The 27,875-nt window shown below is 47.1% G+C and overlaps 1 protein-coding gene across 1 annotated transcript; it reads right to left on the bottom strand.

Annotated features, from left to right (window-relative positions):
• Positions 1 to 403: 403 nt before the first annotated feature.
• Positions 404 to 26,980, bottom strand: mcm5 (minichromosome maintenance complex component 5). The gene is made up of 16 exons (XM_072271769.1): positions 26,689 to 26,980; positions 25,884 to 26,010; positions 23,780 to 23,908; positions 22,116 to 22,288; positions 20,091 to 20,246; positions 19,618 to 19,784; positions 17,395 to 17,566; positions 13,597 to 13,708; positions 10,205 to 10,348; positions 7,990 to 8,055; positions 6,750 to 6,926; positions 5,678 to 5,790; positions 4,824 to 4,952; positions 4,562 to 4,704; positions 1,564 to 1,691; positions 404 to 775 (listed from the first exon to the last, which is right to left on the bottom strand). Exons 1-16 carry the CDS (start codon positions 26,853 to 26,855, stop codon positions 674 to 676), a joined length of 2,205 nt encoding a protein of 734 aa, XP_072127870.1. The 5' UTR covers positions 26,856 to 26,980; the 3' UTR covers positions 404 to 673.
• Positions 26,981 to 27,875: the final 895 nt, after the last annotated feature.

Genomic DNA, 27,875 nt, shown 5'->3' with positions numbered 1-27,875 from the left:
TGATTACTCCCCTTACTACTCCTGGTGGTCACTCATCTACTATCTGAAGCTTGTACCCTTCCCACACACCAGCAGACACTCACAATCACGAGCTGCGATGCCTCTGAAGAAAATGGAAGTCAGTGTGACGAATCTGAAGGGATCTGGGTGCGACAGTCCAGGGGAAGGGAGGGCATCAGTGGGAGCTGGGAATATATACCCATGATGGGTCATCAATTTGCTACTGCTTATGCGTGGGAGGGGGGCTTTGGGGTTCTAACATTTAACTGTCATTTATTCGTTCGGGCACTCAGTTTTCGTGGATGTTTGCGAAGAAAAAGAATTTCAGGATGTATATTGTATACATTTGTCTGACATGAAATGTACCCATTGAAACCTATTGAGAACATAGGAACACAATTCATTCTGACAAGCAACTTTATTGGGGAATAACAAAGGCAGCTGTGTTGTGTAACAAACTTCTTTCTTTATCAAAATCAAGGTAGGTAAAAATACAGCCCGGATGAAGTGTGTTCAGAGCTGGGACATGGTTTATTGTCCGGTTTGACTCCCAGTGACCTGGCTAGGATGGGAGACCAGAAAGGCAAGGGATGAGCACCATCAGACAGGGGCACCTGTATCTGCCAGTCATGCAGGAGTCACCTCCTCTCTCTCTTGGGCCAGGCGGCAGCCATCACTTGATACGGTAAAGCACCTTGCGCTGCATGCGATGCTGGATCTCCCCCCGACGCATCATCAGCTGAAGGACCTTGTAGATGGCGTGCTCTGGGTATTTCTGCGAGGAGTAAAAAGAACAGATGACACTCAATGTGGGGGCACGAGAGCGAGCACTGGGCGGGAAAGCGCTCCGCATCGCGAGGTCCTTTGCCCTCTTTCCTGGGGCCCAGATAAGGCCAAGTCCTTCAATGAGTGCAGCCACCCTTTTCCTGTCAATGAACAATGGGTGTGTGATGGGGCAGGGTTTCTGTGATGGTGCACGCCTCACCACTTAACACAGCACGCATGGAGGGAATACCCACTTCACAAGCCTGGGCTTGCATTTACCGTCTGGGCTGGGCATCCTGCTCTAACAAGAAGTTAGATACCACCAGCACCATGACCCAATGAACACCCTAGTCCAGACAGAGATCTCACCACCAACAGAGCCTGGAACATCAGCTGAGCAGCAGGTGACTCGGGTCGGACGGATCTGCCAGCTCTCCTGCTCAACTAGGACTTCCCTCGCCTCATCCAGGGCTTGCCGACAGATACACCACCATGACAGATGAATGACCCCAGCACATCCCTGTGGCATCCATGGGCTCCCCACCACTCGGCACCCTGCTGTCCTGGCTCCGGTGAGATCTCAGCCCAACCTCAAACTCCTGGGAAAGGGGGTCAGTCAACACTGCCAGTTGAACTGCACCCCACCAGCCCTCGGCAACAACAGCCCCTGGCCTCCTCGGTCAATGGCCCGCCAGCGCTGGCACCACCATCTTCCATTGCTCCCAGCACGACCAGCAGAAAGAGGGAGGTCATTCAGCCCCACAACCCAGCGATGTGGCTCCGCACAGAGGAACCCACCTGCTTCAGGAAATCCTGGACGATGCTGTGCTCAGACACCTGCGACCCGATGGCAAAGCGACGCTTCAGTTGCTTCTCGATACGGGACAGCATCTCCTGGTCCTCAGCCGTGGTGAAGCCCTCCACTCCTGTGAACAACAGGCCATGTTGGGGCAGAGTCCGACACACCACTGACACCTCACCTCCCAAGCACCAAACTGTCCCTCAACCCCTTCCGAACCATAGAGCTACAGTTTAATCCACTAACTCACTGTGAGACCCAATACTTGCAGAACCCTGTGATCCCAGGGATCAGTGCTGGGACTTCTGTGATACAAATGACTAATAAAAATGTAGATGGGCATATTAGTAAATTTGTAGATAACACAAAAATTGGCAGTGAAGTTTGTCAAAAGATGAAGATATGGCAGATATACAGCTGCAAGAAAAAGATGTGAACGCTTTGCAATTGCCTAGTTTTCTGTGTTAATTACTCATAAAATGTGATCTGATCTTTATTGAAGCCACAATAATAGACAAACACAATCTGCCTAAACTAATAACACACAAACAATTGTACTTCTTTTCATCAATACGGAGAACGGCATCTAAACAATCACAGTCCAAGTTCAAAAAAAGTATGTGAACCTCTGGGGTAATGTCTTCTACAAGAGCTATTTGGAGTCAAGTGATCCAATCAATGAGATGAGACTGGATGTGTGGGTTGTAGAGGTGCCCTGCCCTATAAAAAAAGACACAAAGTCAGGTTACTGACAAAGCCTGCTCTTCTCAAGAAAGATCTGTTTATGTGCGCTATGCCTCAATCAAAACAATTTTCAGAAGACCCGTGAAGAAGAATTGTGGAGATGCATGAAGCTGAAAAAGGGTACAAAAGCATTTCCAAAGACCTGACTGTTCATCAGTCCACAGTACGAGAGATAGTCCACAAACGGAGGAAAGTCAGTATTGTTGCCACTCTCCCTAGGAACGGGCATCCTGCAAAGATCACACCAAGGGTGCAATGTGCAATGCTGAAGGAGGTGAAAGAGAACCCTCTAGAAATCTCTAGAATTTACCGAAGTCTCTGTTCATGTGTCGACTATAAGAATGATACTGTTCATGGAAGGACACTACAGAGGAAAGCATTACTCTTCAAAAAAAAACATTGCTACACATTTCAAGTTTGCAAAGGACCACCTGGTGGTTCCACAACGCTTCTGGGACAATGTTATGCGAACAGATGAGACAAAAGCTAAACTTTTGGGCAGAAATGCACACCACTATGTTTGGAGGATAAAGGGCATTGCACATCAACACAAAATCTCATCCCTAACTGTGAAGCATGGTGGAAGGAGCATCATGGTGCCTCAGGAACTGGACAGCTTGCAATCGTTGAAGGAACAATGAATTCAAAATTGTATCAATACATTTTAAAAGAAAATGTCAGGCTAGCGGTCCGTCACCTGGAACTGAATAGAAGTTGGACAATGCAACAAGACAATGATACGAAACACAAGAGTAAACCAACAGCTGAATAGTTTAAAAAGAAGAAAACTCATGTTTTGGAATGGCTGAGTCAGAGTCCAGACCTTAACCCAATTGAGATGCTGTGGCATGACCCGATATCCCAGAAATATTGATGGACTAAAAGCTTTGTATGGAGGAATGGTCTAAAATTCCTCCTTGCTGTAGTCTGATCAGTAGCTACAGGAAACGTTTGGTGGAGGTTATTGCTGCTAAAGGAGGTTCTACCAGTTATTAATTACAAGGATTCACATACTTTTTCCAGCCTGGACTATGAATGATTAAATGTGTTCAATAAAGACGTGAAAAGTATAAGTGTTTGTGTGTTATTAGTTTGTGGCAGATTGTGTTTGTCTATTATTGCGACTTGCATGAAAATCAGACCACATTTTATGAGTAATTAACACAGAAAACCAGGTAATTGCAAAGGGTTTACAAACTTTTACTAGGAACTGGAGTTTAATCTGTGCAAGTGTGAGGGATTGCACTTTGGGAGATCAAAAGAGAAAGTATATTGTTAACGGCAGCAACAGTATTGATAGACAGAGGAACGTTGGGCAACAAGTCTATAATTCACTGAAAGTGGCCACACAAGTATTAAAGGTGGTAAAGAAGGCATATGGCATGCTAGCCTTCATTGCTTGGGGCACTGAGTACAAGAGTCAGGATAACAGTACAGTTATATAAAACCTGAGTAGTTGGCACTTGGAGCACTGTGAGCAATTCCAGGTTAGAAGTACAGACAGGGTTTTCCATGATGTTGCCTACTCTAGAGTTAAAAGGAGAGGTTTGGCAACTTGGATTAGTTTCTTTGAAGCGTCAGAGGCTGCAGTGAGAACTGATAGAAATTCATAAAACTGAAAACCATAGATAGGGTAGAGTCAGAATCATTTCCCCCCCAGGCAGAGATGTCAAATACTAGAGGCAAAGTGAAAGCTGCAAAATTTAAGAGACGCGTGAGGCAGGATTTTATTATTTGAGAAAAGTGATAGTGCCTGCAGCAGGCTGCCAGGGACAAGAGTATTTTTATTTATTGAGATACAGTGTGGAACAGGCCCTTCCAGCCACACCGCCTAGCAATCTCCCAATTTAATCCTAGCCTAATTATAGGCAATTTACATTGATCAAATAACTTACCAACCGGTACATCTTTGAACTGTGGGAGGAAACTGGAGCACCTACAGAAAACCGATGTGGATATGGGGAGAATGTACAAACGCCTACAGACAGCGTTGGGAATTGAACCTGGGTTGCTGGTACCGCAAGGCCCTGTGCTAACCACTACACTAGGGTGTTGCCTCTAGGAGCAGATACGATAGCGATGTTTAAGAGGCTTTTAGGCAGAGTCATGAATAAGCTGCAGACATTGTGGGCCAGATGGCCTGTGCCTGTGCTGTGCTGTTCTCTGTGGTCCCCAGTTATCTCCCCCTCCTACCAACCCCATCCAGACAAGGGCACCGAAGCACCAGTCTCACTTTGGCTGGCTCCCACTCACCAGCCAGAGTGCCAGACAGCGCCGCGTCCAGCGTGGAGACCTGGAAAAGCCGCAGCGCCTCCTCCACGTCCCGCTCTGTGGCGAACGGCTGCAGCTTCATCTTCGCCAGCGATTCTGAGATGCGAACGACGGCCTCCAGCTGCCTGGGGTGGGCAAGAGGGAGAGGAAGGTGAGCGCGGGAAGAGTGGAGTGAGCACACAGAGCGTCTAGACACACCTCACCCCCACCCCCGGCCGGAGCAGGCCCCCATCCCGCTGCTGACCTGACTGTGATGGGGATGCTGCTGGTGCGGTCGCTCTCTCGCTCGTGTTCCCGCGCCCCGCTGCGCATCAGGATGTACTTATTCTTCAGCTTCTCCGCAGCCTCGGCCGAGAGCCTCGGGCCACACTTCCTGTTGGAGAGAGAGCAGATTCAGGCACCACCGAACCTCACTGGCACTTTCTCCCGATTGGCTCCATCCTAGCGACTGGACCCACACGCCTGGGCAGGCATCAGCACCAAGCCATCTGCCCACAAAGGACATCACATTCAGGGTGATCCATAGCATCATGCGGGCATTCAGAGGAGACCCCAGCATTAAGTCACTTCAGTGGGAACCAAACTCTACAAGACTTAAGATATTGGAGCAGAATTAGACCATCATGGCCGTCTGCACTGCCCTTCAGTCATGGCTGATTCTTTTCCAACCCCATTCTCTTGGCTTCTTCCCATAACCCTTTACCTTATTACCAATTAACTTATCAGTCTCTGCCTTAAATACATATGACTTGGCCTTCACAGTCTTCTATGATAACAAATCCCAAAGATTTGCCACCCTATGGATGAAGGGATTCATGATCTGATTTAAAGAGAGGTCCCTTCATTTTGAAGCTTTGCCCTCTGGTCCTAAACTCCTCTCTAACGGAAACCTCCCCTCCCATCCCCTCCTCCTTCTGAACTCCAGTGAGTGCATCAAATGCTCCTCATAATTTAAGCCTTTTTCCCAGGACTTTCTTGTAAACCTCCCTCTGGATCCTCTCAAGCCCCAGCACATCATTCCTCAAATGTTCCCTTTCAGAGGCGACTGTGTAAGCACAGCACGGGGCACAAGTGGTACAACAGCAGCCGCTCACTCACGTGCGGCAGTAGGCGATGTACTTCTTTAGCTTGTTGAGCTCGATCTCTCCCTCCACGGCGTGTGTCTGCGTCAGGGCGCTCAAGTGCACGTTCATGACGTGCTTGGCCAGAACCTGTGCGAGGGGACGGAGAACAAGGTGAGGCAGAGGCACCGTAAGGGAGCAAAAGCCAGACCCATCAGCCCACCGCGGGAGCATTCTAAAGCCTGATTTATACATCTGCATCAACATGATGTCTTAAGTACTGCGTCGCCGCAAACCCTACACAAAGCCGACGCGGATCCCTACGCCAGAACCTGCGTTGCTGCGACGCGCACCTCTCCCAAAATGTAACTGCGCGTTGCGGCAACGCAGACTGCAACAGCTGTGATTGATCTGCTTGGTAGCATCGCATTTCCTCCTACGCTGCAATAGCTTCCCACTGGGCGACTGAAGGGCAGGGAAGAAACTCTGGCTGCAATGCTTTCCATAAAGCTTTACAGACCTCCAAAATTATGGAGGTCTCGTTTCGCTTTTACGAAAAAAGACGCTTGCTTCTTGTTTACCCCGAGTAAAGACTACCATGACCATGAAGCCTTGCGTGGGCAGGTGAGTGCGCATGCGTGACGTGCGCGAATTGCAGAGTGGCGCAGACACACCAACGCAGAAGTATAAATGCTCACAACGCGCATAGGTTACGGCGTCCAGTTAACGCAGAAGTATAAATCAGGCTTAACTGGTCACCGGGTATGGAATGCACAGGGTTGTAGACTCAACCTGCCCCAGCACGGGCACTAACCTCCCCACCGAGAGCATTCTGACTCCAGCCAGGCGGGCATCGCCAAGCACAGCACCAGATTTTGCTGCTGCCCAGGAGTTACTGGAAGAAGACAATGAAAGGAATTGGCAGCAATAACTTTCAGTCGGGCAAGTGGAGGCAAACATAAAAGGGCCACAATATATTACAGGGGGAACAAAATGAAAAGGGCCAAATATCTTGCTCCCATTTTGAAAAGGATCAAAAATGAAACCTTTTCAGATTCCACACTCCCCGCCCCAAACACAAGATTCTTTCCTCATTCCCTGACACTCACCACATCTCTCTCCTCATTGTGCTCATCCTTCACGATGAAGATCATGTCGAACCTGGACAAGATAGTTGGCATGAAATCGATGTTCTCCTCTCCCTTGGTGTCATCCCATCGGCCAAAGACAGAGTTCGCTGCGGCCAGCACGGAGCAACGGGAGTTCAGGGTGGTTGTGATCCCAGCCTGCACAGGGAAGACATTCCCGTCAATTCCCCAGCAACAGATTTTCCAAAGAAACCCTGGCCAACTCCAGGTGTTCACAGTAGGGCTCCCAGGACACATCAGTCCCCTCTGCAGGAATGCCCCTGGCAAAAATCTCCACAGCGTACGGTCACCATGAGATGACCACTGTAAGCCACTCCATGACCTACAGTAACCATGGCAACCCTTACCCTGAAAACCAGACAAACCTTTCCAGGAATACTGGACCAGTTGCTCTTCCCCTCTGTCCACAACTAGAATGGCAAACCACACCTTACACCAGCCTGTCAACTGCACAAAACAAAAATCCACCCAACTATCTTCTATTACACACTCTAACCCAGCAACCAATCAGTTAAATGCTTTGAATTAATGTTGGAACTTCAAATTTGGAAAACAGATATTATGCCTTTCCTCATCTTACACACTGGCACACAATTCCTAACCATCCTCCTTTGTTAATTTTTATTTCCCTCACCCTTAATGCCTCCCTGCAAAAACCCTGTCTCCAAAACCTTCACTCCTGCCTCCTCCCCTCTTTACTTCCCCTGACCAATCTGTTCCCCTTTACCTTTCCTCATAACTACCCTACACTTTGAACAAAAACCATAAATTCCTCCTTAAGGCCACCTTTCTGAATTTAGTTGTGTGCTGTCGATATGAAGACTGAGCACCCTCCTCCCACCCAAGCACCGTGTTACCTTTGTTACATGCTTCAATTATTTCTTTAACAATCATCAGTCTGGCTGCATCACACAATAGTTGGCCCAGGTATCACTCCCACAAGAAATCTGTTCTCCCTACAACACTCCAACCCACATTTAGCTCTGTGATCCACACAGGATCCCGCGCCTGTGGCCCACGTGGTCTCCATTCCACCCTGTCTACGAACTATCTCAATCCACTCTCCAGTTAGCACCTTCTCTCTGGCATGTGTACAATACGGATTTCCTGTTGAGGACACCATCTCGTGGTCCTTGCCCGACTCTATTTCCATAACCGTACACCAGTCCCTAGGTGCTCTGGACTGACACCCTTTCCTCACCTTGGCAATGGAGATAGTTTGCTGCTCCATGGCTTCGTGAATCGCCACTCGGTCGTCTTCTCGCATCTGGGGAGACAGAACGAAACTGGTCAGCGAAACAGGCAATGAACTAGGAACCAGAACCAGTGCGCCCAGCAAATCTCATTTTCCACTCCTGGGATGCGTGCACAAGTAAACCCCAGGACTTTCTGACCCTTCCCACACCCAACAGGCCACATGGAAAGGATTCTTTTAAACTCAGAATAGTGGGTGCCTGGAAGGCGCTGCGAGGGGTGGTAGTGGAGGCACTAGGTGGTGGTGGTGGTGGTGTGTAGATTTTCACAAATTCTATTTTTTCCCCCCAATGTCCTTGAAGGGAAAATCCTACAAAAGGTAGTAGATCACAGGCAAATCTCTCCCAACCATTGAGCACAGCTACATGAAGTACCGCTGCAGAAAAGCAGCATTCATCATCAGAGGTCCTCACCACTCAGACCATGCTGTTTGCTCACTGCTGCCATCAGCTGGAAGGTACAAGAACCTCAGGACTTGCACCACCAGGTTTAAGAAAAGAAAAAAACCCTCAACAATCAGACCCTTGAACAAAGGGGTTAACTACACTCACTTGCCCATCCACTGAAATGTTCCCACAACCAATGATCTCACTTTAAGGACCATCTTGTTAGGTCATGTTCTCATTATTTATCGCTATTTATTTATATTTGCATTTGCACAGTTTGTTGTCGGCTGACCTTTCATCGATCCTGTTTACAGTTACTATTCTTTTTTTTATTTTATTTTTATTTGGATAAGGAATTCACAAGTATCATGTACTTTTTTCACATGTATAACCTTTTCCTTTTTTTATATATGTATAAAACTATAATTATTTATACACTAAGTACACATTGAGATGATATAAAAAGAAATTAGACAGAGATAATTATGTCCAGTGGAAATTCTAATCTATTAGGCTAAGTAATGGTATTAATTATTAAGAAAAATAGTAATAATAGTGGATTAGTAATAGTTTCCATACATCTCTTCTGGAGCATTTCTTCTGGTCCAAAATGTTGTATGTAAGCCTATGTAACAATCATTGTAGGTGTTTATATCCTAACTTGTTCATACTTGCTCCTGCCCCCAAACATAATTATCCAATCCCTATGTACTTATTTACTTAATTTTATCATTTTTTATCCCTTACCCAAATCTCTTCCTTTACTTGTATTAATTCTCTATTTTTCAAAAAAAAAACAAAAACAGTAAACATTTAGACTAGAGGTGCTTACGTTAGCAATATTACTGTGTTGATGAGAAGAGCAGTATAAATCATTAGGAGAGTCATCTAAAGTCTGCTCGCATTGAGGTTATATATTCAATCCATTTATTCCAGATTTGATAAAATTTTTCTTTTTGAATTCGCAGGGAGTAAGTCAACTTTTCCATTTTAAATATTTCTAAGATAATTTCTGCCAATCTTCTAATTAGGTGGTTTTGGATTTAGCCACTTTCTAGTGATTGATTTCTTACTTGCCGCTAAGAGGGCCTGCAGCAACTTTATATCTTCCTTCTGTTCAAGAAACAATACATGCCCCAAATAGAGTGTCTCAAAATTCAGAGGTATCTGGGTCCTAAGTACCTTAACTAATGTTCTATGAATACCTTCCCAATATAAACTTAATTTAGGACAATCCCAGAAAATATGGAAATGATTTGCCTCCTTGGAGCTGCACCTTCTCCAACACATCACGTTTGTATCTTTATATTTTTTACAGTTACTATGCTATAGATTGCTGAGAATGCCCGCAGGAAAATGAACCTCAGGGTTGCATATGGTGACATGTATGTACTCTGATAATAATCCCTCCAAAGGTGCTGCCTGATCTGCCGAATTCCTCCAGCATTGTTTTTTGGGCGCGCTGATCCGGATTCTCGACATCAACAGTCTCTCTTGTGCCTGGTACCCTCAGAGGAATAGCAACAGTTCATGGGCAAGCAATTCCTTCAATAGCTCAAGGGCATCATAAGGGAAAATAGGAAAAGGCAAAAGCTGGCAGTCTTGCTCGCTATCCATGATCTGAACACTGAATAAATAGAAGGGCCCAAGTCAGTAGCTGGCCTTGGTCCAGACAACTCTGGTCTACAGTAAAGTTTGTTGTCCATCCCAAGAACATCATGCAGACCATCATCTCGTCACAACTGTCTCTTAGTGCAGCACTGATGGCATCCTTACCTTGTCAAATTCATCAATGCAGACAACACCTCCATCAGCCAGAACCATGGCGCCACCCTCCATGATGAAATTCCGAGAAGATGGATCACGCATGACGGAAGCGGTCAGTCCAGCCGCGCTGCTCCCCTTCCCGGAGGTGTACACCTGCACCAGGACACAGAATTCCATCAGCAGAGAAACAGCCATGGCAACCGTTCAGAATTCCCCCTCCCACCCCTCGAGGCAACAAGCAATCATGGGATACAGCAATGCAGCCACAGCTGCCGCTGGGGTCCAAGGGCTAACCAGGGGCCGACGGAGCTGTGCAGAGGTCCCAGCAGGCAGGGGCTGCAAGCTAGAGAGACAGAGGTGATATTAACTTTAACAGTGTGGTCTGTAACTGGTCTTTCCACTCTGATAGAGGGAATACAGTGAAAGTTCACCAGTTTAACCCCTGGGATGGGAATTCAAGATTCTTTGATGTCATTTCCAGTACACAAGTGTAAAGGAGAACAGATTAGTTGTTACTCCAGATCCAAAGCCACACAAAACTAAGACAGTAAGATAGTCAACACAATAGTAAAACAATTTAAATAGAAATACATAATGTAGTTTATATACATCAATATAAATATAACTGTACATATATATACACATACATACACACAGACACGTATATATACATACACACACATACATACATTGACTGACAGGAAATGATAAAGTAGTGCTGGTGGGGTGGGGACTGGGGGTGATGATTAGCCTTTCTCCTTGGGGAAAGTAACTATTTTTGAGTCTGGAGTTCCTGGCGTGGATACTACGTAGCCTCCTCCCTTTTGGGAGTGGAACAAACAATCCACGAGCAGGGTGGGTGGACGAGATCCCTCACGTTACTGGCACCTTCCTGTGTACACGTCCTCAATGGCGAGATCACCCAATCGATGAGTTTTGCCGTAACGGAGCAGAATGTGCAAAGAGGAGAGCTGCTGCCTCACTGCTCCAGTGACACGGCTTCAATTCTAACATCAGGCGCTGTCTGTGTGCAGTTGGCACATTCTCCCTGTGACCTCGTGGGTTCTCCCGGATGCTCCAGCTCCCCACCACAAAAACTTGCTCTCGAGTAGGCTGACCATCCACTGTAAATCGCCCGTGTATGTTTGAGTGGTAGAATCTGGGGGAATTGATGGGAATGTGGGGAGAATGTGTTCACAGGGAAAATTAGTAGATACCAGGGTTTTTCTATGAGCCAGCATACTCCAACTGATGTAACAAAACATGGAAATGAAGCAGTTAAGCACACAGACCCAGTACTCTCAAGTTTATTAGAATGAAAGGTGATCTGACTGAAACATACAACAGGATGTCACATGACGGATATGGAATTAATACTTTCCCCAGACCAGGTGTACATTAAAAGAGGTTGGCTGTTTGTGACAAAAATCCAAAGAAGCTTCTTCTCTTGGAGGATGACTAATCTGCAGAATTTTTCACCTAAGAGGGATATGGGACCGTAACAGCCAAAAATATTCAAGATAGATGGATAGATTCTTGGATAATAACGCAATTGAGGGACATTGGCGGGAGGTGAAGATGGTGGCACGCCTGCGTGTACGTAGCTCTCCGGTGAAAAATGATACCATATCTGTTAAATAGGGGCCGTGGACAATTCTGATTTGATGGAGAATGGACGTGAAAGCACAGAGGAACATCAGGAGAAATTTCTGAAACGCCCGTTCGCTGCTGTCATTACTATGTGGTCAGGAATCTTTCAGAGGGTAGGCCTCAAAATCCCTGGCCTTGCCTGCTTTTGGCGACCGAGAAGGAGGTCAAATTGTTCGGACAGAGGTGGCGCTCAGTACTGGGTGTCGGAGAGCTGATCAGAGCTCGAAGTTTTCGGGTGACTCAGAGTCGGATTGTGGTCGGCATGGCAGGGAGAGTTTTACTGTGCTCACGGATTTCTTCATCAGGTTATGGTATTGTTACACTGTTTGTAGCTATATGTTATAATTATGTGGTTTTGTCAGTTTTTTCAGTCTTGGTCTGTCCTGTGTTTTGTGATATCACACTGGAGGAAATAATGTATCATTTCTTAATGCATGCATTACTAAATGACAATAAAAGAGGACTGCGTGTCTTCATGATCATATCACATCATATATTGGGTCAGTTGAAGAACTAATGGGCTAGTGTTTCTTTTCTGCTCTGACTGGGCTGTCACTTGCCTCTCCATATCCGGATCAGGCACAACACCAAATCAACCATCTGTGGGTTTGCACAGATCTGGCAAGGCGGCATGTTCATAGTGGGTGAAAGTGACAGAGACTTAATACAGAACCATTCACTTCAGCCGGGTACTCGGAAGCCACTTACACCCTTCCCAGTTCAGAAATCTACAGAGCAGGTCCGTTCAGGTATCCAACTTCATACCTTGTCCATTCTCCTGCCTGGTGTCCATATCCAAAAAATGTTTAAGTGACCATTTAGCTGCGTCACAGTCTTGAGCATACTCAATCACTGAGCTCTGTTAAAAATTGAAAAACCTTGTCTGCAGACAAATTTCTCATCTTAGTCCTCAGCGACGCTGCCCCCAAGAGTGCCGCTTGTTTCCAGATGTCAGTTTCGCAATCTAACCCTTTCCAAAATCTTTCAATCAGGTCACATCTCACTCTTCTGAAGTCTACTAAAGGCTTAACCAATGTCATCCCAATCAACAGCACCACCACAGTAGGAATCATTTGAGCAAACCTGTCTTGCATCTCCTACACGGCAAATACGTCTTTTCTTAGGATCCAAGATCACAGCTGGTAAGGTATCACTAATAACCCATGCTCAATTCCCTTTAGTACTCCATCCCTTTGCAATAGAGCAAGGGTTCCCAACTTGGGAGTCCATGGACCCCTGGGTTAATGGTAGGGGTCTATGGCATAAAAAGTTGGAAAGCCCTGCAAGAGGCTATTGCAGAGTTTGTCCTCTGAATTCTTGTTGTACTTTCAGTTTGCAGAAAAGGGAGCAGTCAGACCCCTCTGTACACATTCACTACATAATACCACCACTTTGAGAAGTTGGAGCTCTCTACTTTCAACAGCTCTCCAAGCTCCCAGAACAAACAAACACAAACACACACTTTAGTGAGATCACCTTACACCCTTGTAAACTGTAGGCTAGGTGTGTTTAATCTCTGTATTTCCAGGTTTCCTTACATCAGTTCATCCAGTTTCTGCTGGCTCAGAACAACTCTCATTCCCCACTAACTTCTCTGTAAATCTATTCTCCCCACATTCCCCCAGCACCACTACACACTGGAGGCAACGCACAGCAGACAATTCACCGACTCACAATGGACTCGGAATGAGAGGTAATAAGCGGATTGGGCGAAGATCCGGAAGCTCCTCCTGCCCGACCCCGTCACTTACCCCAATGGGTGAACACCTCTCCACGAACTTCAGCAGCTGCGACTTGGCAGTGCCGGGATCGCCGAGCATCAGCAGGTTGATGTCGCCCCTCCTTGTCAGACCGTCGGGCAACCTGCAGTGGGCAGGACGAATCCAAAGATCAAGTCAGAACACGCACAGTACTGCGCACAATCCTGTTCTCTGTGAAACACCCTGTGTATCACATACACAGCAATGCATAGTTCACATAAAAAAAAGGAAAGAGTACTATAAACACTGGACACATCAGGATAACAAGCAACACACATCAAAGTTGCTGGTGAACGCAGCAGGCCAGGCAGCATTTCTAGGAAGAGGTGCAGTCGACGTTTCAGGCCGAGACCCTTCGTCAGGACTAACTGAAGGAAGAGTGAGTAAGGGATTTGAAAGTTGGAGGGGGAGGGGGAGATCCAAAATGATAGAAGAAGACAGGAGGGGGAGGGATGGAGCCAAGAGCTGGACAGGTGATAGGCAAAAGGGGATACGAGAGGATCATGGGACAGGAGGTCCGGGAAGAAAGACAAGGGGGGGGGGGGGGAGCCCAGAGGAAGGGCAAGAAGTATTCAGAGGGACAGAGGGAGAAAAAGGAGAGTGAGAGAAAGAATGTGTACATAAAAATGAGTAGCAGATGGGGTACAAGGGGGAGGTGGGGCCTTAGCAGAAGTTAGAGAAGTCGATGTTCATGCCATCAGGTTGGAGGCTACCCAGACGGAATATAAGGTGTTGTTCCTCCAACCTGAGTGTGGCTTCATCTTTACAGTAGAGGAGGCCGTGGATGGACATGTCAGAATGGGAATGGGATGTGGTATTAAAATGTGTGGCCACTGGGAGATCCTGCTTTTTCTGGCAGACAGAGCGTAGATGTTCAGCAAAGCAGTCTCCCAGTCTGCGTCGGGTCTCGCCAATATATAAAAGGCCACATCGGGAGCACCGGACGCAGTATATCACCCCAGTCAACTCACAGGTGAAGTGTTGCCTCACCTGGAAGGACTGTTTGGGGCCCTGAATGGAGGTAAGGGAGGAAGTGTAAGGGCATGTGTAGCACTTGTTCCGCTTACATGGATAAGTGCCAGGAGGGAGATCAGTGGGGAGGGATGGGGGGATGAATGGACAAGGGAGTTGTGTAGGGAGCGATCCCTGCGGAATCGAGAGAGGGGGGAGGGAAAGATGTGCCTAGTTGTGGGATCCCGTTGGAGGTGGCGGAAGTTACGGAGAATAATATGTTGGACCCGGAGGCTGGTGGGGTGGTAGGTGAGGACCAGGGGAACCCTATTCCTAGTGGGGTGGCGAGAGGATGGAGTGAGAGCAGATGTACGTGAAATGGGGGAGATGCGTTTAAGAGCAGAGTTGATAGTGGAGGAAGGGAAGCCCCTTTCTTTAAAAAAGGAAGACATCTCCCTCGTCCTAGAATGAAAAGCCTCATCCTGAGAGCAGACGCGGCGGAGACAGAGGAATTGCAAGAAGGGGATGGCGTTTTTGCAAGAGACAGGGTGAGAAGAGGAATAGTCCAGATAGCTGTGAGAGTCAGTAGGCTTATAGTAGACATCAGTGGATAAGCTGTCTCCAGAGACAGAGACAGAAAGATCTAGAAAGGGGAGGGAGGTGTCGGAAATGGACCAGGTAAACTTGAGGGCAGGGTGAAAGTTGGAGGCAAAGTTAATAAAGTCAACGAGTTCTGCATGCGTGCAGGAAGCAGCGCCAATGCAGTCATCGATGTGGCGAAGAAAAAGTGGGGGACAGATACCAGAATAGGCACAGAACATAGATTGTTCCACAAACCCAACAAAAAGGCAGGCATAGCTAGGACCCATACGGGTGCCCATAGCTACACCTTTAGTTTGGAGGAAGTGGGAGGAGCCAAAGGAGAAATTATTAAGAGTAAGGACTAATTCCGCTAGACGGAGCAGAGTGGTGGTAGAGGGGAACTGATTAGGTTCATCAGGATAACACTGGGACACAAGGAAATATTCTCAGATTTAAGGGAAAACACTAAATGCCTCCTGGAAACAATAAGAAACAAAACCTGGAGATGGGGGGGGTGTACAAAATGAAAGGAATTTACAGGAACATCGTCACGAAGGAACCAAGCAAACTAGTGGGTCACTAGAGGCTGTCGCTATTAAAAGCAGTTGCAGAGACACTGGATGTGGTGCTATGACCTTCCAAAACCTCACAGGTCCTGACTGTGATGCAGCAGATGGGGAAGTACAAATGTAAGCTCTCTTTTCAAGAAAGGAAGGACACAGAAACTAGGAGACTTCAGGCCCAGCATTTGTTATTGCAGACAATGCTAGAACCCATTCTCAAAACAGATTTAGAAAATCATAGATCAACCAAGCCAAATCAACAGAGGGAAACAGTGATTCACTAATGCTTTTGAATTCAGTGGACAGCACAGAAATAGCCCCTTCACCTCCGATGTTCACACCCGCTCTGTCCATCTATACTAACCCTATTTACCTACGTCAGGGGAGTACCCTTCATGCCTTGGCGATTCTTTGGGAATGTAACAAGCTGGTGGACAAAGGGGAAGTTGTAGATACAGTGTATCTGGATTTCCAAAAGGCATTTGATAAAGTACCTAAAAAGTTCCTGTAGAATACAAGAGCTCTAAATATTGGTATAATGTACAAGCATGAACATAGGACTGGTTAACTAACTAACCACCATGATATTTTCATCTTGGTAAGCCATAGAGGGAGGGACCTAGTGTATTGTAACTCAGTTATTCAGCTAGGCTACTCCAACCATAACCCTTAAACACGTGCCCACTCCCACAGAGGAGGCCAAGACCAGTAGACGAACAGGAAATACAGTGACATGCAAGGTTTCCTCCAAGCCGCCACAAGAGAGTATCTTCACTCCAAGGAATGATGTAGTAGTTGAAGATGTCATCTGCTACCACTTCTCAAGTGTGATTACGGGCTCAGTATAAATGGAGGTCTTGCCAGTAATACACATTAAAAAATAAGGATGTCCCATGCCCCCACAGCTTCACATGACCCTGATTTTGTGGGGGGAGAGGGGCACACAGGTGCAACACTGCCCAAGGTTGACCTGCAGGCTAGAGGAGGGAAGGAGCACCTTACACTTCCTTTGGTAGAGAAGCGGCCTTACCCTCGTTATACCTTTACTCATTATAGAAACACTTAGGTCAAACAAGAATGGTCAACTGCCCTGCTGAATGACTCCAGCAATTTCTGATGACAGGAGTGTGCATGGTCCTGTTTCAATTGAACTGAACATTCCCAGACTGTTTCAATGACTGTGGTTTGATAGTTAATATTCTGTGTATTCACTTTTATTTTGCCATTGCGCAATTTGCTCCTCCTTTGCACTTCTCAGCCCAGAGACCCCGCAAAGCCTTACAGACATTAACCTCCTTGTACTGGAGAATGTCATTAGATGATCTTTAATGGAGACAGAATTTTCCTGAGCAGATGTGGACTAACATTTTTTTTAGCAGAAGCTTCAGCGAGAACAGAGATATAAGGCAATTAGCAATAAAACCAATGGGGAAGTGTTTTGTAGATACAGCACACTTTTATGGCATTGGAGATTCAAAAGCAAATTTTAATCAGGATTTTAGAAAAATACTCAAAAGGGATATTTTGCCAAGGAATGGGTAAAGACCAGAGGAGGGCAGACTAATGGAGAAGATCTTTTCAAATAGATAGCACTAACACAATGGTCAGAATACTCTGCTGGGCTCAGTCTGGGACAAAACCCAGGCCAGCCCGAGTTCCATGCGGTCTGTAACCACCCCCACTTGACACTCACCGCTTCCTGGAGCCTCCGAACAACAGGCAACTGATGGCCTTCTTGATGTCGGCACTGCCATAGATGGAGGGAGCGATGCTCTTCGAAATGACATCATAGATGTTGGGCATGGCAGCCAGCTGGCGGAATTCCTGCTCGTCCTGCGGTGACGTGGTCCCAGGCAGGCCGTGACCTGCAGCGAAAAGCAAGGAACTGAGCTCATTAGAAACTATCGCCAGAGATATCCTCCCAATTCCCTACAGACCAGGGGCAGGGGAAAAACAATTCTGTTGATGCAGTTATTGTCACCTCTACTCAGATGGCTAAGTAACAATAAAAACTTAACCAAGGGACAGATTCATACATCCCAGACAATGCCTCAGCATGAACCTCAGTCAGCGTCCCCTACAGTCAACTCCAGCAAATCCCTCGCCCCACCATCCCCTTTCAAGCAAAGCCTACAGAAAGCACGCACATTGTACAACTGAAGCACACCTCACTCAAGCAGAAACCTCACATTTACAAAGTAGCCTTCAAGACAGTGATCTCCCTAAGAATAAAGGCATCTGTACATGCAGTTGACTAACACAATGCTATCAATGTAATGATAGCCAGATAGCTTACCGTAATGATGCTGGATTAGCCAGGCCGTTGAAGAGAAATCAGCCCACACTTCTCCACATTGTATACCCGCCCTAGTCCCACCCACACCGTAGTGCTCTCTGAACACTGGAATCGGATTTGATCTTCTAACCAAAATTCAGAATCAGGTTCAATATCGCCACTTATGTTAACCTTGGGGCAGCAGTACAATGAAATGGACAAAAATGAATTAAAGTATATACATTGTTGAATTAAAAGTAGTGCAAAAACAGATTAAAAAATAAAGTAGTGAGGTAGTGTTCATGGGGTCAGTTTCCATTTAGGAATCGGACGGTGGAGTGCAAGATGCTGTACTTGAATCACTGAGTGTGTGCCTTCAGGCTTCAGTACCAACTTCCTGTTGGCAACAATGAGAAGAGGGCATGTCCTGGGTGGTGGGCATCTGTAATTATGTAAAATTTATTATCAAAGAGTACACTTGTCACCACATACAATCCTGAGATTATTTTTTTCTGTGGGCATACTCAGCAAATCTATAGAATAGTAACTGTACACGGGATCAGTGAAAAAACAGGTAGAGCAGAGATGACAACAAATGTGCAAATGCAAATATAAAACAATAACAAGAACATGAGTAACAAGATAAAGAGTCCTTAATGCAAGATCATTAGTTGTGGAAACATCTCAATAAGATGAGCCCTTTGTTCATTTTAATACTGTTACTGATTTAATTAGAAGATACTTAATTGTCACTGCTCTGTTATGTGGTCAAAAGGTGGCTTTGGTGTGTGGAAATGCACCTAATATAAATAGTCCTGAATTTTTTAAGAAGCTATTTTCTGTATTGCCGAACTTAAATGAATATAAGTTGATTATGGGTGGTGACTTTAACTGTTGTCTCAATCTGTCGATTGACAGATCGTCCACTAATCCGTCGCTTCGTAATAAAGCTGCGACTTGTATGAACTCTTTTTTTATTAGAATACGGTCTGGTCAACATCTGGAGATCCAGTAAGACGAGTGTAGTTATCCTCTTTTGTTCAAGAGCCTGATGCTTGGGGAGTAATTAACTGTTCTTCAACCCAGTGGCTCGAAGCCCGAGGCTTTAGTATCTTCTACCTGATGGCAGCAGCAAGAAAAGAGCATGGCCTGGGTGGTGAGGATCTTTGATGATGGATGCTGCTTTCCTTGTAGGATCGCCCACTGATAGCCAAGCCTCGGCACAACAAACCTTTGAGGTCGACCTCTGATACAGCAGTCTTGCCATGTGATCGTCAATCTTATTTTCCAGTCACTGCACCTTCGCCAACAAGATGATGGATAGAGGAGGCCCCATTCCTCAGCGTTCCAGCCTGGCTTGATCTGCACTCTCCTTCCAAGCTTACGGCCACGGTGACGACCCTTAAAGGGTACCACGCTTAACCGCCCCATATTCTTCTATCAATCGTGAGATCTGAGGATCGTTGATGTCGTTTTAAAGAGGCAAGAATGTGAATAATTAACATGACTGTGTGGTGCTGCATTTTACCTCAGATACAGGATCTATAGACACCTAGTACACACGCCAGCCGGCAATAGCAGGAATAAGGCAGCAAAGAGTGTCACAGTTGGACAGGACAGTCCTAAGGAAAGAGAACATACCCGTGCCCTCAGTGTCCACTTGGATTCCAACCACCCGGATGTACGAGCCCCGGATTCCCACACCCACGCGGTCTCGACCTTTGTTGGCGGTCCTGCCCGACTTTTTGATCGAGTAGATGCCCATGATAGTGACCCTGTTGCCAGGGACGACCTTGTCGCACAGGTACCTGCGGGTGGAGAGAAGAGTCAAGGTGGAGTGCAGTCACTGAGAGGCGAGAGTATATTTGGGGTCAACCCCGAACATCTGGCTCACACCTCCAGCACCATCCACTGGAAAGCGGTTTCCATCGTCCAGCAAGAAGCTCACAGCCTCCCCCCTACCAGCCCAGCCCCACTCCCAGCAGGCAGAGACTTCTAATCCCAGTCAACAGGCGCAGAGTCTGGCGAAACCTCCTCCTACCGCCCACCTACACCTTGTTGGTGGGGGAACGGCAAAAACGATCAAACCACCCTCCCCTCCCCAAAACCCGTACCTGTCACAATAGAGCTGCAAGTGCCGGGGCATCTCTCCGTGCGGTACGGCGTCCGGGGACTCCTGCAGCTTCAGCGTCTGGAAATCCACGCACTTGCACTTGTCGGGGATGATGAAGTACGGGTCGACGGGACATTTGGGCCGACCTGCCTGTTCCCTACAACATGCGCACACAGCCGTCGTTAGGCAAACATCACACCCAGAGGGTAGCCCCGCTCCCCGGCACCGGGAAAACGCCACCCTCCCCCCAGCAGCTCCACACCCTAGGCCAATGTTTTGTACCCTGCCCAGGAATCTCTCGCTTTGCTGGAATGGCGCCTCACAATTCTATGGATATTTTTACAGCATGTCAGGGTTAAAAAAAAAGTATCTTCACACAGCATGTTGCACAGGCTCCTGTACGATAAGATGGACCACTGGCCTCACAATCTTCCTCGTTGTGATTTTGCATTTTGTTTACCTGCACTGCACTCTTTTGGTAGTTTTTACACTTCATTCTGCATGGTAATTGTCTAACCTTATTCTAGCCCAACACTGTGTAATGATTCGATCTGTATAACAGTATGAAAGACAAGCTTTTCACTGTAGCTTGGTACAATTATTTATTTATTGAGATACAGAGCAGGATAGGCCCTTTGAACCAAGGCACCCAGCAATCCCCCATTTTAATCCTAGTGTAATCACAGGACAGTTTGCAATGACCCATCTTTGGACTGTGGGAGGAAACCAGAGCACCCAGAGGAAACCTACGCGGTCACGGGGAGGACGTACAAACTTCTTACAGGCAGCGGTGGGAATTGAACCTGCGTCGCCTGTACTGTAAACATTGTGCTGACTGTTACGTTACCGTGCCGCCCCACAACCATAATGAACCAGGGCCAGGGCACCGAGTCGAGCACCACGTGGATTATGTTCCATACTCTGGCGAATCTTATACAGTCCACGAAACTGCACAAACATATCCACGTGTTGTGACGTGGCTGGAGGAGGCAACGGTGGCACTGGATGCTGACTCAAGGAGACAGGACATCAGACGAGCATCTGACACTGAGTTAATGGTATCTTGCAACACAAGGACATGCCAGCCCTACCAAGTGAAAGGGCAAAGGATTAAGCACCTCTAACCGGCCTTTCCTCACATGGTATAACCAAAGCTTTTTGCATCGGAGCATGCAGCAACTACTGAGCCACAATTGCAACAAGGCAAGGTCTAAGATAACGTTCAGCAAAGGATACTTCACAGATAGTATGCAGTCAGCCGGGTCAATGAAGGTCTTGAAAAATATTGCTTCCTTTTGCACAGGGGGGCAATGGAGCCATTTGGTATACCAAGACACAGTAAAAATGCAAAGAAAAGATTCTAGGACGACACTTACAGTTGGTCAATTTGGAAGCATTATTGGCTTTGAATGTGCATATTCTATTGGCCATCAATACCTGTATTACTGCAGTGTGATTGGTGATTATACAAATAAGGAATATGAACATCCACCAAGGTACCAATTGGTCATTTCTAGGTTCAAAATTCAGTATGGTTTAGTAACGGAAATCATGATGCTCTCTTTAGACGCAAGTAAATAGCGTGATTGAGGAATGAGTGCAAGATCTGAGTCCAGCTAGTCAGCGGCAGTGGGAGTGTCCACAAAACATGTCAGTAACGGATGCAGTTTCACACTGGCCCCTACAGCTACAGACAATAGGTGCAGGAGTAGGCCATTCAGCCCTTCGAGCCAGCACCGCCATTCACTGTGATCATGGCTGAACATCCACAATCAGTACCCTTTTCCTGCCTTCTCCCCATATCCCTTCACTCCGCTATCTTTAAGAGCTCAATCTAACCTTTTCTTGAAAGAATGCAGAGAATTGGCCTCCACTGGCTTCTGAGGCAGAGCATTCCACAGATCCACAACCCTCTGTGTGAAAAAGTTTTAATCAAGGTACTAGTAGGAAGTATTCAACATTCTCTGTTAATTGTCAGGACCAGAGGGTCTGTGAGCACCCGTCTCCCCACTGGCGTCACACTCACGTGTTACATTTACGAGGCAAAGCGTATCCTTCCAGACCAGGCCGGACGGCAATGCTGCTCATCACGTTGCGACAGCCGCGACACTCTATGGCAATCTTGGTGGCCTTGGCACGCACGGTGCTTGCTGAGATCACAATTCCTGGGATCTTCACCAACCGAGACATCTGGTCTGACTGAAGGAGCAAGAGTGAGGGTCAATCTGTAAGCTCATACATTAATAAACGTTGCCTTCAAAACCAGAGATAGCTATCCATCTATCAACATGATGAATGATCCTTCTATTCTGAAGGTTAATCTATCTTTAAATGCTTTGAAAACACTGAGTGCAAATCATTATTTGGTTAAGTTCAATCGCCTCTTCCCTTTTTAAAAAAAAAAGCTGATTAGACTAGAACCTTTGACTTTCAAAACATCAGGCTTGAAAATTCTGGTAGTGCATGCATGGAGACAATGTATTTTGCAGCTCTACATTTCTCTGAGTACAGTACTGACCAAAACTATATGGCTTATCTGGCAGTTAACGTCCTGGCAGCACTGACTCCACCAGCCGTACCCTCATGCAAGATCAAAGCTTCAACCCTAATCGCCAAAAGATAGAAAAAAGATAAACCTTGTGTTGGTCTTTTCAGATTCAGATGCCTCTCAATCTTATCAAACCAGGAATATCACAAATGATACTTTAAAAAACTTGGGAGTTATACAATCTATTTAAATAAATTTCACTGCCGAGCAATCAATGCAGTAACACTGACCTTATTAATTTATCAATGTTGTGTATTTAATATTTCAGTAGTATTTGAGTAATATTGCTTGATTCAACATTGCTTTTTGTTTAAATTAGTGGTTCCCAACCTTTAATATGCCATAGACCTATTAAGAAAGGGGTCGGTTGACCCCAGTTTAGGAATGCCTGGTTTAAATAATTTATTATGGGTTACACGTAAAAAATAAATAACTTTCATACGTCATGATGTGATACATGTGCACCTGACTTAAATTGATTTAAGATACAGTGTAGAATAAGCCTTCTGACCCTTTAAGCCACACTGCCCAACAATCCCCCAATTTAACCCTAGCCTAGTCGCGGGACAGTTTGCAATGACCAATTCACCTACCAACCAGAAGGTCTTTGGACTGTGGGAGGAAGCTGGAGCACCCGGAGGAAACCCACATGGTCACGTGGAGAACGTACAAACGCCTTCCAGACAGTGGCAGGTACTGAACCCAGATCGCTGGTGTGGTAAAACACAATGCTAACCACTACGCTACCATGGCACCCCAAACTAAGACTCGCTTCTCTTGGGCTCCCGTCTTTTCCTTCAGATTAATTTTGTGTTTAGGATTAACAAAACATAACAAGCAAGGAGTTCTATGTTCCACATCAGCTTTACACGCACTTTTGGACACAGCATCAGAAGTTCTCTTCAATGCCATTTTGCACAAAGACAGAGTTGTAAGCAAGAGCTGCCAGTCCAGCCACTGCTCTCCAGCGCACTGCGTAATATGAAGCAGGGCAGAGACACAGACACGCCCCTGGACCACATCCAGCAAACTCTGCCTGGCACAGAGGGCACACGCTGGGCACGCTCAGGTGAAGGCTTTGCTTTTAAATAATGCGGAGCAGCCCCACCCCTCCGAGGGCACAGCTGATTCAGTCGAGTTACCTTCAAGCTGCGAATGCTGGCACAGCTGGCGTCGGAGTGCAGCATGACCTGGATCTCCTGTAGGATCTCCTCACCCGCTGGGCGGGGACGGGTCACTTCATCTGCCACCTCCTGCGCTGCCTCTTCCAGCTACAGGAACAGAGGAAACAAAAGCAACTGTGAAAGTCTAGAAGGCCCACCAACCAGGGTAAACAGTAACCCATCCTCCCACTCACTTCGCTATGACCTATTCTCTCTCACAAGCCTGCCAATCCCAGTTTAATTCTCCCATCATCTACCCAGACCAGGAGTAATTTTCAGTTATCAACCGTCACAGGTTTGAGCACCCAGGGGAATGCCATGGAGTCACAGGGAGAGCATGCAAGCTCCACACACACACTGTGCCAAGGCCAGGATTGTATCTGGGTCATGGGAGCCACGGATTAGCAGCACCACCAGCCTTTACATTATGCAAACCACATTTACGTCTGGATGCAATGTGTGAGATTATGCAGAAACTCGCACGGAGAAGAGCATTTTGAAGTGTAAATCAAACTGCAAACAACATACAGCATAATTTTAAAAACTCACCACCCCAGATGGGACCCACAATCCCTGGTTTAGGAAGCCAGTACCTTATCTATTAGGCCACTGGGGCTGAATAACATGCAGCATCCTGACACAGGCCATGAAACTAGTTTTACCTCCTGTTCCAATGTTTAGGCAGGCTTGGTTTTACCCGAAAGCACGATTATTATATTCCCACTGGATTAGTTCCTGGATTGCTCTCACAACACAGGTGACCAGATCCAGGGATTTTGATAGTACTGAGAAAACTGTCTCTAATAACACAAGATCCGGTGACCAGAGAAGAGACACAAGGGAAAAGACAGTGGAACTGGAGGCAAGGTGAAACCTTTGAAGTAGTGAATTGCAAACAGTGTCTGAAATATGTTGTAAAACCATACTGAAATATGCCTCTTCCGTCTTTTGATCTTTTTTGGTTGCCGTTAATGCAATTTTTATTTGCTTGTGGGTATGAGGACGGTTTGATTGTTTTTCTCTGAACAGGTTGGTTCCACGTTTCTCTGTTTTATGACTGTCTGTGGGAAGACAAATCTGAGGGTTGTATACTGCATTCACTTTGAACTTTAAACTGAAGCTCCTGACCTGAAAGGACAGGGCAAGAGAATAGAAAGCTTAAAAGGAAGCTCTGGAGTGGGACCAGTCGGGCATCTTGTCGCTGACCTGGCCCAGGAATGATGGATGGGCTCAGTAGGCATCCTCTTGCTCCATAATTCTACCTTCACAGTCTAAATGCTGATCAGACACCAGCCAGGGGAAAAAGCAACTGCAAACAATGGAAGGCATTATTAAAACCTCACCACCCCAGATGGGACACACAATCCCCTAGTTTACCCATGAGGCCACTGGGGCCAAATAATACGGGCTTCTTGCCAACTATTATTGTCAAAACAAATCTCCTACCTCATTCCAAATATTAATTCTTCTCAAATGGCCTGTTAACACTAGATTATCCATCCGTTGGGTGACTGAAGAGCTTATACCGGAAGAGGTCTGATCAAGTCACCTAGCAACCCCCTGACCAACAGCATGCAGACTAGCACTGGACAAGCTCCATCGGGAAAACACACAAAATGCTGGAGGAACTCAGCAGGTCTGGTAGCATCCAAGGTAATTAACAGTCGACGTTTTGGGCCAACACCCTTCACAAGGACTGGAAAGGAATAAACGGGTGGAGGACAAGCTAGAAGGTGACAGGTGAGCCAGGTGGGTGGGAAAGGTAACTGGCCGGAGAGGAAGGAATCTGATAGAAAAGCCTTGCTGCTGCCTGTGCATGGAAGTGGGGCTGTAACGTTTAACTGTCGTTCATTCTTTGGGGCACTCCTCTGTTTTTGTGGATGTTTGCGAAGAAGAAGAATTTCAAGATGTATCTTGTATACATTTCTCTGACATTAAGAGTGGACCACGTGAGAAAAGGAAGAAAGAGGGGCTCCAGGGAGGTGATAGGCAGATGAGAAGAGTTAAGCCCATCAGTGCCGAGGCTGTGTGGAGTACACAAGCCACCCAACGCCACAGTAGACATAGCGCACTCGAACTTTACCAGCGGCAGGTGTTCAGACGGCTGCTTCAACAGGAGGTCCGCCAGGTCCTCATCGAAACTGCTGAGGTCCTCCAGAGACACCTCAATCCAATAGTCACCCAGGTTGTAGTGGCGTTTAAGTTCATCCCTACAGTGGGGTAAGGAGGATGACGAGAGGATTGTAAAGACATTTAAACATCTGAACTTCCTAGTTAAAACACAACCAATGTGGGAAAGCTAGGATTGAAACTGCCGACTCCAAAAGGATGGTGAGGAAGAGGTCAGCAATTACACAGTGTCCTTAACAACCTCAGTACCTTCAGAGCAATACTCAGCCAAGGAGGTACTGCGTGAGGTACTTTTCCTCCCCCAGTGCGCAAATGCGCAGACAGATCAACGGGAGTCTCCAGCAACTGACCATTGATGTCAGCCACAACACAAGCTCTCGCCAGAGACCCTTCCACACTGGAATTTGCATGAAACTAAATCTGACTGCCTGACGTGGTGAAGAAAAAAAGCAAAGCCAGTCGAGGAAGGAGGATGGACAACAGTGAAGGGGCTGGGGTAAGGGCCAGGTTGAATACTGGGATCAATCTTTGGGGGGGGGGGTTAGGGGAGCAGGGACGAGCCCAGAGAGATAAAAGAGTAAGGAAGCGGGAGGGTTTGATTCCCAATGGCAAAGGGGGCAGGAATGGGGGGGGGAGGTGCGATCTCGTCGGGGGAGGGGTGTTGAGAAGCGGCGATCTCTGGGGGGGGGGGGTTGTATTGAGGGACGCGCGTTTGATTAACTAAAACCACCTCCCGCTCTCCCTGTGTCCGCACCGACCTGTATTTGAAGGTGAAGCCGGTGCGGTCGCTGCCCACCCGGTACTGGCGCAGGAACTCCCGCATCCGCTTTTTGACCTGAGAGCGGCGGAGCTGCCCCTCGTCGCCCTGCGGGTCGGGCCCGAAGCTGTCGCTGTAGAACACGCCGGGATCATCGAAACCGGACATGGCGGAGCCGGCACCGGAGACAAGCCTGAGGACTGGTAACGGGGAGGGGGAGAGGACACAACCACCCGACGGCTCTCTCCCGCTTCCGGCTACTCGCTCCGCGCGAACCAGTGCTTCGCGCCAAAACGGAGCAACCGGCTCCGCCCACTCGGCTCGGATTGGCTGCCGGACTGAGACCGATGGGTTATTGGTCAGTGTCAGCCATGGGCCCGCCCCTCAGTGAAACCATGGCGCGAAACAGGAGCGGACGTGACGTAGAGGGAGGTGGGGTTCTGTGGAATAGCGTTTCCCTGGGCGACCAATCGAGACGTTGCTTTGGGTTCTAGTTAAAGTTCCGTCGGCATGCCGGAAGTGGGATTATAAAGTACGTGAAGTTCGGTAGTTTCCAGCGTACTAAGGTTCGGCACAGCCTGCACAGAGCTTTATTGGAGAGCGACTGCGGTCCATGGTCATCCTGCCACTGGACACCGAGAACAGGTCTGTCAAATGCCACATGGGGAAATCTGCAGATGCTGGAATTTCAAGCAACGCACATAAAAGTTGCTGGTCGCACATGGGTCGCAGTTGGTGCTGCCTACACAGAATACTAACACTGCTAATGTGTTGAACCTGTAACTGAACGCAACAACATTGCAGATGTTGAGATTTAGCCAGGCAGACACAAACAAAACCCTGCAGATAACTGGTATTTTAGTGTTCCTTATATTTATGAATAAGAAAAGGTACATCGCATCCGGAGTTTCTCCGGTTTGCGGACGATTTCCCTCCACGCCTGTCTGACGAGGCAAGTTTCAGCAGCGGTTTGCCATTGCCTTCTGCCAGGTGAGTTTCCGAGGAGATCACCAGCTCGACACTCAACCCAGCACAGATGGAAAGTGTGCAGGGGAGCCGGCTGGATTCGAACTCAGGACCTTTCATAGACATAGACATTGACATACTGTATTGATCCTGAGGGAAACTGGGTTTCGTTACAGCTGCACCAACCAAGAATAGAGCATAAATATAGAAATACAAAAATGA

Source organism: Mobula birostris, chromosome 11 (genome assembly GCF_030028105.1).
Source record: "Mobula birostris isolate sMobBir1 chromosome 11, sMobBir1.hap1, whole genome shotgun sequence".
Taxonomy (NCBI): Eukaryota; Metazoa; Chordata; class Chondrichthyes; order Myliobatiformes; family Myliobatidae; genus Mobula; species Mobula birostris.
This window is presented reverse-complemented; position numbering and strand designations above follow the sequence as displayed.

Bases quoted from the DNA above. Each gene is read 5' to 3' on its own strand.
- mcm5 (XM_072271769.1), bottom strand. From the start codon at position 26,855: ATGTCCGGTTTCGATGATCCCGGCGTGTTCTACAGCGACAGCTTCGGG. The intron at 6,927-7,989 runs GTGAGGAAAGGG...TTCCCTGTGCAG, and splicing joins AAACTATCTCCATTGCCAAG to GCTGGGATCACAACCACCCT. The intron at 776-1,563 runs GTGGGTTCCTCT...TACTCCTCGCAG, and splicing joins TCCAGGATTTCCTGAAGCAG to AAATACCCAGAGCACGCCAT.